This window comes from Arachis duranensis, chromosome 3 (assembly GCF_000817695.3).
Source record: "Arachis duranensis cultivar V14167 chromosome 3, aradu.V14167.gnm2.J7QH, whole genome shotgun sequence".
In the NCBI taxonomy this organism is placed as follows: Eukaryota; Viridiplantae; Streptophyta; class Magnoliopsida; order Fabales; family Fabaceae; genus Arachis; species Arachis duranensis.
Genome location: NC_029774.3, coordinates 129,149,176 through 129,164,106, shown reverse-complemented (window position 1 = coordinate 129,164,106; position 14,931 = coordinate 129,149,176). Strand labels below are relative to the sequence as shown.

Below are 14,931 nucleotides of genomic sequence, written 5' to 3'. Positions count from 1 at the left end.
TTTTGGATTGGTCGATTCTTATTCTACACGCGGGTGCATCCAAAACCGACCTTTGTTCCATACAAAACGACGACGTCACCAACTTTTCTACCCCTAACCTAAGTCCCTTCACCCAAGTAATCTTCAATATGATGAAGATGATTAAAAATTAGATTAAGATGAATATTATAATGCAACTCCGGGCACCCATGAGCTGGCTGCCACGTGTCTTGTTGGACCCCGAAAAACAACGAAATTGTCAAGAGAATAAATGCCCCTGGTTTACAATTTTTTTTAGTTATCTTAATTATCTAATCTAATCTAATGTTTTTTCTTTATTTTTTCATGATAATCTTATCTAAATTCTAACCGATAATTTGCTGCTACTAAAAGCATTTGTCAACGCGTGTTGGCTATAAATTATAAATTTAATTTTATCTAATCTAATTATTATTTTCACTCATTATCATTAGATAAAATATCTTATCCTGTAAATATATCAAAATTAAACACTTAACTTTTATACCGTCGGACAGTTAAAATTAAATTCATAAATTTATACATTAAAGAAAAACAAATAAAGAAGCAACAGCAATATACACAAAGAACCAGTTGTCGCGATCCCGTCAATACAACGCGTGAGGGAGGGACTAAGTAAGAGATATCGTAAGCGGAATGACAATTTAGCCCCTAAGCATAGGAGATGCGATTCCAGGTTAAGCGAGTGCTTTTGCGTAATTGCGGGATGAATAGCATATGTTTATATAAATATTTGGGGTGGCAATACCAGAGGGAGAATATCAATAATTATAATTATAAAAAATTGAAAAGCGGCATCGAGAACATAAACATCATAGGAAGGAGAGAGAGGAGGGGGTTGTGTAATGTAACGGAACTTTTGAGAGTGTGTGTGGAGAAGACAACTGCCACCCGTTCCAAGGAGACAGAAGAAGAGAAGAGAGCCACCTCGTTGTTTGTTCCTCTTTTATATTCTATCTATCTATCAATCGCGCCTGCAAGATTAGATAGTATAATTAACCTACCCTCTAATTTGTGTGTCTTCACGAGTTGAGTTTTCCTTTCAAGGCCCTCATACGGCAACTCGATCTGCTTTTTGTTCATCCGCAAACCCTAACACAAAATGTGGTGGATGATGAACGAGACCGGGGGCAACTACTGTTCAAAGAAGAGCGATGATTTGTGCAGCAAAGTTTGTGGCCAGGTATCTATCTATATATCTTCAATTATACTTTTCTTTTTAAAAGTTTTCTTTTTTCTGGTTCCATCAAAACTTATAAGTTGCTTTCTTTTATTTATTAATTTATTTATTATTTTGTTCTTGCTGTTCCGAATCGCGCTTTATGGTTTCCGCGATTCTTAAAATTAATGATAATGAAAACAAAAATAAAATCGGATGCAGATGGGTCAGTGATTTAATCTCGCAGCGGGTGGTTATGGAATTTTTCGTCTTAGATTTACTATTTTTTCTTTCTCTTTTTGTTCTTTTTTTCTACGACATATTTGTGATCTGAATTTGGGTCCAGGAATAAGGTGGTGTTTTTTTTAGGCTTTTAGTATACGCCTTTGCTAATTTGAGCAAATCTGGTGAATTTTTTGTTGGTTTGTATGCAAGGGCACCTTTTTTACCCTATTTCTGTATTGTTCCTATCTCTGGGCTTGGTTTCTGAGAGGGCAGAGATCTCTATTGCTGCCATAGTTGGATTTGAACTGCTACTTGCATTTTCGGGATCTTTATTCTTGCATGTTCTAATCTCTTCATGATGAAGATACTAGTTAACTTGTATCAGAATTGAAAGTTTTGGCCAAGGGAGAGGGTAATTAGCAATTTTGATTTATGATATGGGTTGTCTGTGTTTGGAGGGCTGAATGAAGCTGCATTGTGTAGTTATTTACCAGTTTCTTTTTTTTCTTATATAATTCCTTTTAGCTTTGCTGGTTTCATAGATATTTGTTTCTCAATTATGCAGGAATCAAGTCAAGTTTCTGGCATGTCAAGAATCCGCTGCATTTTGCGTGGCTTGGATGTAAAGACCTACATATTCATATTTGCTGTGATCCCAATGTGCATATTTGGAATATACCTGCATGGCCAGAAAATCTCGTACTTTCTGCGACCCCTGTGGGAAAAACCACCGAAGCCATTCCATGTCATCCCCCATTACTATAACCAGAATGTGTCCATGGAGAATCTATGCAAACTTCATGGATGGGGAGTCCGTGAGTTTCCAAGGCGTGTTTACGATGCTGTGTTGTTCAGTAACGAGATTGAAATACTCAATTTGCGGTGGAGAGAATTGTACCCTTACGTTAATGAGTTTGTGCTCCTTGAATCAAATTCTACATTCACTGGATTGCCTAAGCCTCTGGTTTTTAAGAGCCATCGCCACGAGTTCGAGTTTGCAGAGCCCCGGTTAACTTATGGAACTATTGGTGGCAGATTTAGGAAAGGAGAAAACCCATTTGTTGAGGAGGCATATCAGCGCGTAGCATTGGACCAGCTTCTCAGGATAGCCGGTATAACAGATGATGATTTGTTGATCATGTCTGATGTTGACGAGATACCAAGTGCCCACACTATTAATCTCCTGAGATGGTGTGATGAAATTCCTTCAATCATTCATCTCCAGCTGAAGAACTATCTATACTCATTTGAGTTTCGTTTGGATGATAAGAGCTGGAGGGCTTCGGTTCATAGGTATCAGACTGGGAAGACAAGGTATGCTCATTATCGCCAGTCGGATATCTTATTGGCAGATTCTGGGTGGCATTGTAGCTTTTGCTTCAGGCGCATCAGTGATTTTGTTTTCAAGATGAAAGCCTACAGCCATTATGATAGAGTCAGGTTCTCTCATTATTTAAATCCAGATAGAATCCAGAGTGTTATCTGCTCTGGGGCTGATTTATTCGACATGCTGCCTGAGGAGTACACTTTCAAGGAAATCATTGGCAAAATGGGACCGATACCCCATTCCTATTCTGCAGTTCATCTTCCTGCTTATCTCTTGGAAAATGCAGATAAGTATAAGTTCTTGTTACCCGGAAACTGCATGAGAGAGAGATGATCCTGGAAACTCATCCATGAGACTGATTTTCTTGCTAAGCTTTTTGTTAGCTTGTGCAGCAGCTTAAGGTGGTGACTCCTCTCAGGTGTGTGAACTGAGGTTCTGTTCTGGTGATTGTGTGTCACTTCTATAGGGCTGTATCATTGTCCAGTGAGATATTCTTTGAGAAATTCCTTGAGTTCAGACAAATTCTTTTGACTTTGAGGTGAGGAACTCTTGTACATAGCTTAGAGGTGCACCTCATTCAAGGGGGGGAGCAGTATCTATTCTTCTGAAGAGCGATTTGAAAGTGCTGTTTAGGAACATGCTTGCCATGATTGAACTCCGTGTTTATTTGGTATTTTAGTGTGGCTGTGATCCCCAGATATACCATAGAGTAGCTTAAAGTTTCCCTACCTTTTTCCCGGTTGGGAATTTTTGTTCTGCCAGACCAATTCATTTTCTTCTATTCTTTAGTTGGTTATCATGTTAAATATGTCGCTAATCTTATTGCTTGTCCTATATTTTACAACAACACTGACTCAGTTTTTCTGAATTATTTAGTATAATTCATCGTTGCTATCAAACTTGCATCAGCTTACTTGCTTCGATGCTTGTTTGGTGAAAAGTAACAAAAAAAAAAGACGCGTTTAGAATAATTCAGTGTACTGCAAGAAACTAAATAGAGAGAAGTAGAAAACTCGATGATAGATATCCTTTATCTTGTACCTGTCGCAGTGCAGCAGAAGTTGGTATCTTATAACGAACCTCATGCCTGCTTCTTGAATCTCAGCCACAAGTACTGCAGTTCCCTTCTTTCCTTCCTCTCTTCCTTTCTCTCTTTCTTTTTTCTCCTTTGTTTTTTTTTGTGAAATATCAATCCAAAAGAATTTAAACAAATAGTAATTTTTATTTTGTCATATTAACAAAAGTAATAATAAACTATTTTAAAATAATTGTGCTATGCACACATAAAAAATCAGTCATTTATATAAAATGTATATTAAAATATAAATTTATATTAAAAATAAGTTAAATAATAAATATATTTATGCATAAATATATAATTATTGATTTGATAGTTATTTTTTGTGTGCATATAACATTTTTACTTAAAAAATCATATGAATATATGAATTTTATTAGATGCTCGTATAAAGTTAAATTATATTTTTAATATTCTATCCGTAACTACATTAATAAATGACACTGAAAAGTTACCAATAGAATAAGCTATTTGAATTTGATTAAATTTCTTTTAAAAATTTGATCTAATTCATGCCTTTCATTTTTTTCAAAGAGGAGCTAATATTATTTGAGCTTGTTATTCCTTTGACCAAATCTAAAAGGGTCATTCTATGTTTTTTTTTTTTTTTGTTGATTACGCTACGGTGTTGACACTAATTATAGTGCCTATAGCGTTTTAAAATATATTACTAAAATTAAAATAATACTTTTTATCGTTAAATAATATTTTTTAAAAAGGTTGTTAAAAAAATATTGGACAATTTACGTTTTTAAATTGTTTCAACCCCAAATTTACGCAAATACATTGTTTTAAAAATGGTTACGCAATTACGTTGTTTCACTATATTATATAAACCGTTACAGTAGCGGTTTATAATTGTACAGAAACTGCTAGAGCTTGCAGCGGATTCTATTTATTTATGGTTCTTCATAAACCGCTGCTGCCAGCAGCAGTTTATGTTTGTTGAAATGCGTGCGTAAACCGCTGGTGGCCATAGTGGTTTACGTGTATTCTGTGTCATTGGGTTCTCTATATAAACCATGGAGGGGCCAAATGTGGAGAGAGAGAGTGTTATTCACAAATGGATGGGGAGGATAGTTTTGTGGCTTTGGTCCATTACTCTGGACAAATTCAAAAAAGCAAACGCCACGGTGTGAAATTCACAGATAGAGAACCGGTTAGTATTTTTATTCGATCTTCAAGTATATTGGCAGAGATTAAGCTCAGCATACTACAGAAGCTCGGTACCTGTGGTACGAAGCAGGTTAAACAGTTATTTTACAAGATTCCCATTACCGTTGTGTCAACCGGTGTGTGGTTTGAGACCTTTATGATAGAGTCGGATGAAGACCTGCAAGTCTTGTTTCACTGCAGGCGTAGTTTTTCAGAGGTGAGGATACCTGAGATGTTTGCGAAGTTGGAAGATCGTGTGGATAGCTCTGGAGCATCGGCACCGGGTCCTCAGTCAACCACACGGGGCGGTGCATCGACATCACTGCCTGTGGTAGCAGCGGTAGTTCTACCTCCCGAGCCAGAACGTGCTGAGGTTGAGTTTGAGGTTGGACCGGATCGAGTTGAGAATGCGCTTTGTGATGATGATTCCGATGAGGAGCCGCTCGATATTGGTGGGGACAGTGAAGATGATATACCAATAGGTGCAGCCCATGGAGGTTCCGGTTCTGGAACACAAGAGTACCCTCCGCACCTATCGTCTTTGAACTTGGAGGCCATCGGTCAACACCAGAATGTTGAGGCAACATTCGATGGACAGGGTATGCATGATGGGACAGGTTTGACTGAATTTCAGATTGGCCAATCGTTCCAGAGTAAGGAGGAAGCTGTGCTGAGCGTGAAAGATTACAGCATTCGGCGTGGAGTTGAGTACAGGGTTATGAAGTCAGACAGTCTAAAATACCAAGGGAGATGCAAGGAGTTCGGTAACGGATGCACGTGGTTGATCCGGATAGTCATGCGAAAAAGGAAGAGCACATGAGAAGTTAGGAGGTACAACGGACCACACACGTGTATGGCCACATCGATTTCGAGCGACCACAGGCAGCTTGATTATCATGTGATTTGTGCAAGAATCTTTCCATTAGTTAGAGCTGATGCGTCGGTATCGATTAAGGTGTTGCAAGAGGCAACAGAGGCAACATATGGTTTCAAGCCAAGTTATCGGAAAGTGTGGTTGGCAAAGCAGAAGGCAGTAGCACAGATCTACGGCGATTGGGAGGAGTCATATGCGGATCTGCCCCGATGGATCCTTGGGGTGACATCCACCATGGACGGTTCCATTTCCCTGTTGAAGACCTCCCCGGTTATAGTGGGTGACCAGGTTGATGAAGATAGAGTCTACTTTCATCGCATGTTTTGGACATTCCCTCCATGTGTTGAGGCATTCTGCCACTGTAAGCCACTCGTCAGTATCGATGGGACACACCTCTATGGTAAGTATGGAGGGACCTTGTTGTTGGCGATTGCTCAGGATGGGAATTCGAATATTTTTTCTGTTGCGTTTGCACTAGTGGAGGGGGAAAATACTGAGTCCAAAAACCACTTCCAGGCTGGTCGACCACCCTCAATGTATGTATCAAACTCACCAAGGCAACCACTCACAGCCTCCCCATCGACAGGCAACCCAAGCTGAAAAGCCACGTCCTGCAATGTCACTGTGCACTCTCCAAAAGGCATGTGGAACGTGTGCGTCTCAGGACGCCACCTCTCAACGAACGCACTAACCAATGGCTCATCCAACCAGAACCAATGGCTGTTTAGCCTGGCCAAATGGTACAATCCAGTCCTCTCTAAATACAGGATGATCCTATCATGCATGAGCATATTCTGTTGCCGTCTCACACTGTATATACACCTAGTGGGCTGCAAAAAACAGCACAATAAATGCAGGATACAATTAAATTCTCCAATTCATAAAGAAATTCCCTATCTAATAATAACACATATCTTAAAAATGTCAACAAATTTTTGACTGGTAAACAAATTAATCCCTAAAACCTATAAGTAGTCAATAAACCAGCGAAATTAATTTGTAAAATACTTACTACAATAGCACAAATGACAACAAACTTAACTTATTAGATAACACCCACAATTATAAAAGTATTACAAATCTTAAACAATAAAATTCCAAAAAAAAAAATTCTTTATATTCTAACCTTCGTACTATTTTTAAAACTAAAAGGGACTAATCTATAAAATTCGTATATGCTTGCGTTCATATCATTTTTTCTAGCTAAAAAATTGCTAAGCCTAAAAAAATACCAAAATAATTAACTAACCTCGTCACCAATGGAACCGGCAACATGCGCAACACCGTTCAGTCAGTACATGCTCCTTCTGTCTTCTGCCATGATATCCCGCCGGAAGTCGCAGCTCAAATACCTCGGACTCCCTCTCAACTTGCTCTGACCTCTCTCTAGAATTTCCTCTCTCTAGAATTTTCTCTCCCAACCTCCAATTGCATAATCCGCGGCTGGCTCAGCGGTTTATATAGTCATGCATACTTAACGTAAACCGCTATAACCTCTAGCGGTTTACGCACACATCCCCACGCACATAAACCGCTGCTGATGACCAACTTCTCTCAAACATAAACCGCGATGGGCTGCCGCGGTTTCCATGCTGCACTTTTTGAACAGAATCCGCTGCATACTCTAGCGATTTCTGTGCAATTATAAAACGCTACTGCAAGTAGCGGTTTATATAATATAGTGAAACAACGTAATTGCGTAACCATTTTTGAAACAATGCATTTGCGTAAATTTGGGGTTGAAACAATTTAAAAACGTAAATTGCCCAAAAATATTTGCATAATCACAATAGCATTGATATACTAAAATTCACTGTTTAGATATCGCTAAATCTAATGGTATATTATTAAAAATTTTTTGTACGGTTATCATTTATCATCTTAAAAGTTTCTGAAATGTAAACACATATACGTGGTTAGGGTAGTAATGGGGCAGATAGGAATAGATTTTTGCTCTATTCAACTCTGTCTCGTTGTACAATAATTTGTGTAAAATTCGTCTCGTTTTTATCTACGGATAGTAAAATATTGAATTCTAACCTACTTCTGCGGGTGTTTATTCCGCCCCTATAATTATTAAAATTCAATAAATAAAATTAAATTTCAAAATTTATATAACCATCATCACATACATAACATAAATTAAAGTAAAAATTTAAATATGATACAATATTATTAATCATTTACTAATTATTTTACATGTATTATGCATATTATATATTAAAATTATATATATTATATATATAGCGGGGCGGGTATTACCTAAACCCAGCCCCGCCCTACCCTGCCTCTCCAAAAACCCGCTCCACTAAAAATCCGTCCCGGTGCGGGGCGGATAATTACCCGCGGGTTCAGGTGGTATTGCCATCCCTAGCTGGCTTTGTGACAAATTTACTGTATTGCGTTCTAGACAAAGATTTGAGGTATATACTATCTATGCTTTAACTACCACACGAGAGTTGGGACTAGAAAGTTATAGTTGGGACAGACTCCAGAGCTGATTTTATATCAATTAACTTTAAAGTTTAATTATTTTTTGAATAAATTAATAAAAAAGTAATACAAATCATTGTTTAAATATAATTGTATTTTAATTTTTCATTCTATTACGTACACGTCGAGGATAATTTGAAATAAAAAATAATGGACTTGTTGTAATTGCCATGTATTTTGTGCTTTGATTGCGTCGTCATCTGAGAATTATGGTATCTTAATAGAGACCGGAGTTATTTACAGAATAATGTTATTTTCCGAGTACTTTTGTGGTGTAAAGGTGGCCCTGTGGAATTAGTTTTTTTGTCAGTGTCAATTTGTTTATTCAGACCATGACAAAAAAATAATAATAACAATAATAAATAAATTTAATTTACCTGATAACTTTTGATAGTAAATTAATTTTTAAAGAGTACTGCACTCTCTATTTTACCTGGAGTGCACTAGCTTTCGCCCTAATTATGACTATTACTACTGTTATATTTTTCATCGTCATCATTATTTACTTCTACCTCTATTATTTCTATTGTGTAATTATACTTTATTATCATCGACTCATCGTTATCTCCTCTACTGTTATCATCACCAATACTAATATTATCAATATTAATGTTCTTTCCTTTCATTTCTTATTCAATATTATTTTTTCCTTTAAAAGATATTTGTACTACAATTACTTTTTTTCTTGCGATATTATTTTCATCAATGATCTTTTTTCACTTAATCACCTAGAGAAAATTTTCAAAAATAAATTTATTAGTAGTTTATGGGAATTTAAAACTCCACAAAATACAAATAAAATATCCACAAAATTAATTTTTGTTATTATTGTGGGAGTTTAAAATCTCATAAAAAATAAATAAAATCTCCACAAAACTAATTTCTGTTATTATTTAACGAATTTTTTAACAGATAAATCGTATTATCTCAAAATAAAAAAGTTGAGAATTTCTCTTTTTTTAGACAAAAATCACTTTATCTTTTATAAAAATAAATAAAGATCGAATTAGATATTTACTCATCACTAATAAATAATACGGTTCCGCTACGTTACCAACAATATATCTGTCAACTTCTACCAACTCTTATTTATAATTGTGTTTCATAGAAGTGTGTTCGTGGATGTGTCTAATAAAAATGTCTTTTTTATAACTGTGTTTAATAGAAGTGTCTTTATAGATATATTTTCTGGATGTGTCTCTTTATATATATATTTGAAATATATTAATTATTAGACACATATATGAATACACTTCCAAAAAATACAAATATAAATAAAAGTTGGCAGAAGTTGGCAGATAATATGTTAGTACCCTATACTTTTCCTAAATAATAATTCTCTCTCTAACCAAACTAATATGATATCAACTTGAAAATACGAGGGCTAAACATATACTTCTGCATTAAAACAAGTGTCTAATTTAAAATGTTAACTTTTTATAATTTAGTAACTAGCTAAGGAATTAATATAATATTACATTTTTCTGCTAATTTAAAATGTTAACTTTTTATAATTTAGTAACTAGCTAAGGAATTAATATAATATTACATTTTTCTGCCACACCTCTTATTAGAGAAAAAAATGGATAAAACAATTTATTTTTAATTTTTTGCAACTAACACATTCCAATAATTCTTTCCTTAATACAAGTGAACATTTAAAAGTAGATATTTAAAAACAGAGAATATTATAACTACAACAAATCAATAATAAAAAAATAATATACACAAAAAATCAATTATTAAATTATTTATTTATATAAAATATATATTAAAAATAAATTAAAAATTATGTATTTATACATAAATACATTATGAATAATTTGATAGTTAATTTTTAGTGTAGTACGTAATAATTTTTAAAAAATTAGGTAATTAATAATATTTTAATCAATAGGTATAAGTAATTTTATTTTCACTCTTTCTTATTCATAAAAAGAAAAAAGGAAAAGAGAGAAGACATATTTGATTAGTTAAATTTCTTATATTGACTTATATATTATCATATGACACGACTAATGAAAAAATCCTTTGATAAATTCCACTTTAAGAAAGGAAGAAGATTGAAGAATTGCTACATTGGTAGCTAAGTTGTAAAAGTGTTCCACCTAATAATAATCTGGAGTTTTCGTCAAAACAAACGCTGTTAAGTGGTGAGTCCAGAAGTGCAGATCCCACCCACCACATGCCACATGCCTCTTAACCATCGCTATACTCCAATCTTCTTTGTTTTATTTTTTTTTTTTACATTTTCTTTTTGTTCGTTTCTTATTTTGAAAAAGATTAAAACACCACTCTATCTACTGTTAGGTTATCTGCAATTTAGAGTTTACTATACTGATGGGTGATGGTTGGTGAAAAATATTATGATTGAAGGAGGAGAAGAAGTAAACTAGGATAGTGTTATGAGAAAAATATTACTGTATCCAAGTATATATTACCATAAGCTAAGTGCCAAAAGCAGGTAAGAAAATACTACCTATATTCTTGACTAAAATTTATTTAAAATGTTCACAAAACGAGTTATTTATTTTTTATGCTTTAATTATTTTAAAAATAATTAATTTGATACAATATCAATACTATGATTTAATTGTATAGTTTTGTTTTTAGATTTTTAAGATGCAATTGAAAAATTGGATAGTTTATTAATACGATAATACATAAATTATTGTTATATGTTGAAACTATATTGAGTAAATTAAAATTTTTTGGTAGAAATTAAATATTTGATCGGAAAATTGATTAAAAAAATAACAATATATCATAAATGATGAACTTTAAGAGACTGGGAATTTAAATAGGAGGACAAAACATTTATGATTTTTTTTCATTTGATAAGGAATGCGATGCGTTTGAATCTGTCCCTAAATTAAGAAGTATAATTTGGGACTATATGTACACAAAATAGATAGACTTACTTGAATTTAAGAATTTTAAATTCAACTTCTTAATCAGTGAATATTTTGAATCTAATATATAGAAGAGTAAAGTATTACGTTCATTTTTAACGTTTGAACTAAATTTTAATTTAATTTTTAATATTTTTAATTATTTTATTTTTATTTCAAAAAATTTTAAATGGATTTAAGTAAAGTTTTTCATAGAGGTATTTGTGCTTTTTAAAAATATAAGTATTATATTTTTGTATTTGATAAATAAAAAGTTCATGTATTTATGTTTAATTGTTTATAGCTTTTAAAAATTAGGGATATTTTTGAAAGTATCTAAGGGAGAATTGTTCAAAGTTAGCTTATACTTATCAAAATTAAAAAATCTAATATAACCTTGTACATTAATTAATATTCAAATTTAATTCTTATATACATTAACGTCTATTATAATATTTTTAAATTTTAAAAATTATTTTACCGAACACACTTGTTGTTGCTTATGTTTATTAAAAATAATTTTTAATTTAATTTACCAAATACAGATGCTATAATTTTTAAAAAGTAAAAACTTTACTAAACTAAAGCTTAATATTATTATACCGTTAAATTTGACATGAATAATTAACTGAGTAAGTGATATAAATTACCTAAATATTAATAATTTTATTAGTTAAGTCATATTTTCTTCTATGTAATAGAGAAACATAATAAAAATCTTCTTATAATACTTCTTCTTCTCAATTTTGTGGGGTACAAAATTTTAGATTCTAATAATCAATCATCAATACTCTAAGATTAAAGAAAAAACTTTTACAATGGTAATTGTTAATAGATTAATTTTACTTACATACTGAAATTGAACGTTATTAACTTTTCAATATGTGAATTTTTATGTCAAATTTAACAATGAAACAATATTGAGCCCGTTTAATTTTTTTTGGAATTGAAATATAGTCTTTGAAAGTTTTTTAAATTGAAATAAAATGTTTGAAATAGTGAGAACCAAATTAAAATTTAATTCAAATGTTGGAGACTAAAATAATATTTTATTTTTACATAAATTAAAAGAAAGAATATTATTTTTTTAAATATTCTATTATAATTAATGATTTAATAATATTATATAGTTGTGGATAAAATAAAAATAAAAAATAATGATAAAAAAAAATATGCATTAATAAATTAAATAAAATTTTGACAAGTATTATTTTTTTTATAGGATTAGAAGAATAATTAAACTTTGTCGGTCTTTCCAATCATGTGGTAGTGGGAATAAATTGGTATGCATGTCTTGAAGAGAATCAGACAATAATTAAATTAAACTAAACCATGTAAACTTACTTTATATCACCACCACCGTCACTACCACCACCATCATTGTAACATCTTAAGTATTTTAAAATTACATAATTAAATTATTTATAAATTATTATATTTGTTGAAATTTTATTTTTAAAAAAATTAATCATTCTTTTTCCTTCATGCATAATGCATGACCCAAACATTCTTCGTGATAAGGACGAGAGAGAACCGTGAGAAAGAAAGAAAGAATTTCATGGCATCGTAAATCTTTTGAGTTTGATTTCTTACGATCCGTAACTCTAATAAAAAATCTAATTCGATAAAAGTGTATGTATTTTCTTTTTCTATATGTTAGTATTATTTTTGATCGGTGGAAATTAACAGTAATATAATTTTTCTACCCTTTAAATTCAGCCAACTAAAGTTTTAGAAGGTACAGACGATTTCTAATTTTTTTTTTCGGCACTTTAGTCAAAAAATTTTTCTGAAATTTTCGTTGTTTTGATTTCATATGGAAGTAGGATTTCGATAAATTTTTAATGAATAAATGTGTATTAAATAAGTGATTTGATATTGGGATTGATTGTTGATTAAATTTGACTGGATTTATATTGAATTTTTGTGATGTATTGATATTTGTGATTAATTTGGAGTTCGGTCAGTTTAAGTATAGTCAATAACCGAATTATTTTGATGAAATTGAGACTGGAATAATGTTGTCAGTGATCAAGTGAAATTGGTGAGATCATTTGATGATGACGTTAAGATTTAATAAGAAATGAATTGATGAATTGATGATTTGAGATATAAAAATGATTTGATTTTGGAAGCGGTTGGATTTCTAATTGGTTTGATTTTATAAATGTTTTGATATTAGAAATGATTTAGATTTATTGAAAATGATTTGAAAGAGTTTGAGAAATAGTTTGGATGGGACTTGAGAAGGATGGCAAAGTCCGAGTTTTAGGGGAGATGCTATCGAAATTTTGTTATAAAATTTAAGGCTTTGTTTGAAATATTATTTAGAAAAAGATTAGATTTGAGAAATTGTATTATTGGATTTTTGATTTATTAAGAAAATAGTTATGTTTCAATTTTAAATTATTAAAGAAAAGTATTATGTTTTAAAGTTGATTTTTAAATATGAAAAGGACTTCTGTTTTGAATTTGACTTAAGAATTTCATTCGGAGGAGTTTTAGTGAACTTTAAAAGTAATTGAATTTTGATTAAATGATTTCGTTTTGCGACGTCTTAAAAAAGGTTAAAGAATTATTTTTAAAGATAAAACTGGGATTGGTTTTGGTTTTGAAATTGGTTCGGAACTTTTGATTTGTATGATTTGATTTTGATTTGATTTATAAACTTTATTTAATTAATACAATTTAAGAAAATAATGATTGTTAAGGATTTCTAATAAATTTAAGAAAATGAGATTGGTTGTTGCTCCTCTAAAGTCTAAAGGCCTTGTTGAGGGGTTTAACTAATAAATATTTTTTTTATCTTTTGAAAGAAGAATAGGTTTAAGTGAAGTTGTTTTAAAGGTTTTGGTGAATGTCACAAATTAAAGAGATGGTTTTGATTTTAAAAGAAAAAGAGAAGATAAATTGGCACGTGTGATTATGGAAAAGTCACGAGAGGGTGACGATAGTATGGTTAAGGTGCCGAAGGATAAATGTTAATAAGTCGTAGGCTTTTTTTGTGATTGTGCGGGGATGCCCGTAAATATGGAATGACTTCTAAGAGAAGGGACATATGCTTCAGTTGGAGAATCAGTGCCTGCAAGTACTTGTAGATGTCATATTCGACATAATTCAGCTGGAGAATTAGCGCCTGCAAGAAGTAGAAACTTGCAGAGGTTATGTCGGTGGAATGTCTTATCCGACTTGCGAGTTGGATTGCGTCGGATGCGGGTCGAAACCGACAAATGAGCTCGTTACCTGCAATAGGAATAGGCATGCATAATGACATCATCCTTGTTTGCATATTTTGTATTTGGTTTGGTGTTGTGAATTGTTTATGATTGCTTGAGTGTGTTTGTGATTTTAATTACTTGCTAATTTGAACTTCTATGACTGGTTATTGTTCTGGATCCTTATGCCGGGTTGTGAATTAAACTGAGCTGAGATAATTCTGAGTTAACTAACTACTCCGATCCTACTAAAAACTTTTCAATTCTTATCCCCTATTTCCACCCCTTTCAGCTATAGAGTTTAGTGCGGAGCTATAGGAGTAGAGAAGATTATGTTTACAAATTGAGTTGTTAAATCTTATTTTTATCCTTGTCATTTATTGTTTTTAGTTTTTAGAGGAGTAGGATTTATAGTTGAGGTTCAATATTAAATAAAGATAGTATATAATAAAAAGATTTAGAGGTAAGTAGCACTCAAACTTTTAGTACGATTATG

General features: G+C 32.2%; 2 protein-coding genes across 2 annotated transcripts; both read left to right on the top strand.

Annotated features, from left to right (window-relative positions):
• The first annotated feature begins 776 nt into the window (after positions 1–776).
• LOC107481825 (uncharacterized) lies at positions 777–3,528 on the top strand. The gene is made up of 2 exons (XM_016102147.3): positions 777–1,201; positions 1,968–3,528. Exons 1-2 carry the CDS (start codon positions 1,121–1,123, stop codon positions 3,060–3,062), a joined length of 1,176 nt encoding a protein of 391 aa, XP_015957633.1. The 5' UTR covers positions 777–1,120; the 3' UTR covers positions 3,063–3,528.
• Positions 3,529–4,870: 1,342 nt separating this feature from the next.
• Positions 4,871–5,782, top strand: LOC107481551 (uncharacterized). The gene has a single exon (XM_016101828.1). The coding sequence runs from the start codon at positions 4,871–4,873 to the stop codon at positions 5,780–5,782; it is 912 nt and encodes a 303-aa protein (XP_015957314.1).
• Positions 5,783–14,931: the final 9,149 nt, after the last annotated feature.

Coding starts and splice junctions, on each gene's coding strand:
- LOC107481825 (XM_016102147.3), top strand. CDS start 1,121: ATGTGGTGGATGATGAACGAGACCGGGGGCAACTACTGTTCAAAGAAG. Junction 1,202..1,967: donor GCAGCAAAGTTTGTGGCCAG/GTATCTATCTAT, acceptor TCAATTATGCAG/GAATCAAGTCAAGTTTCTGG.
- LOC107481551 (XM_016101828.1), top strand. CDS start 4,871: ATGGATGGGGAGGATAGTTTTGTGGCTTTGGTCCATTACTCTGGACAA.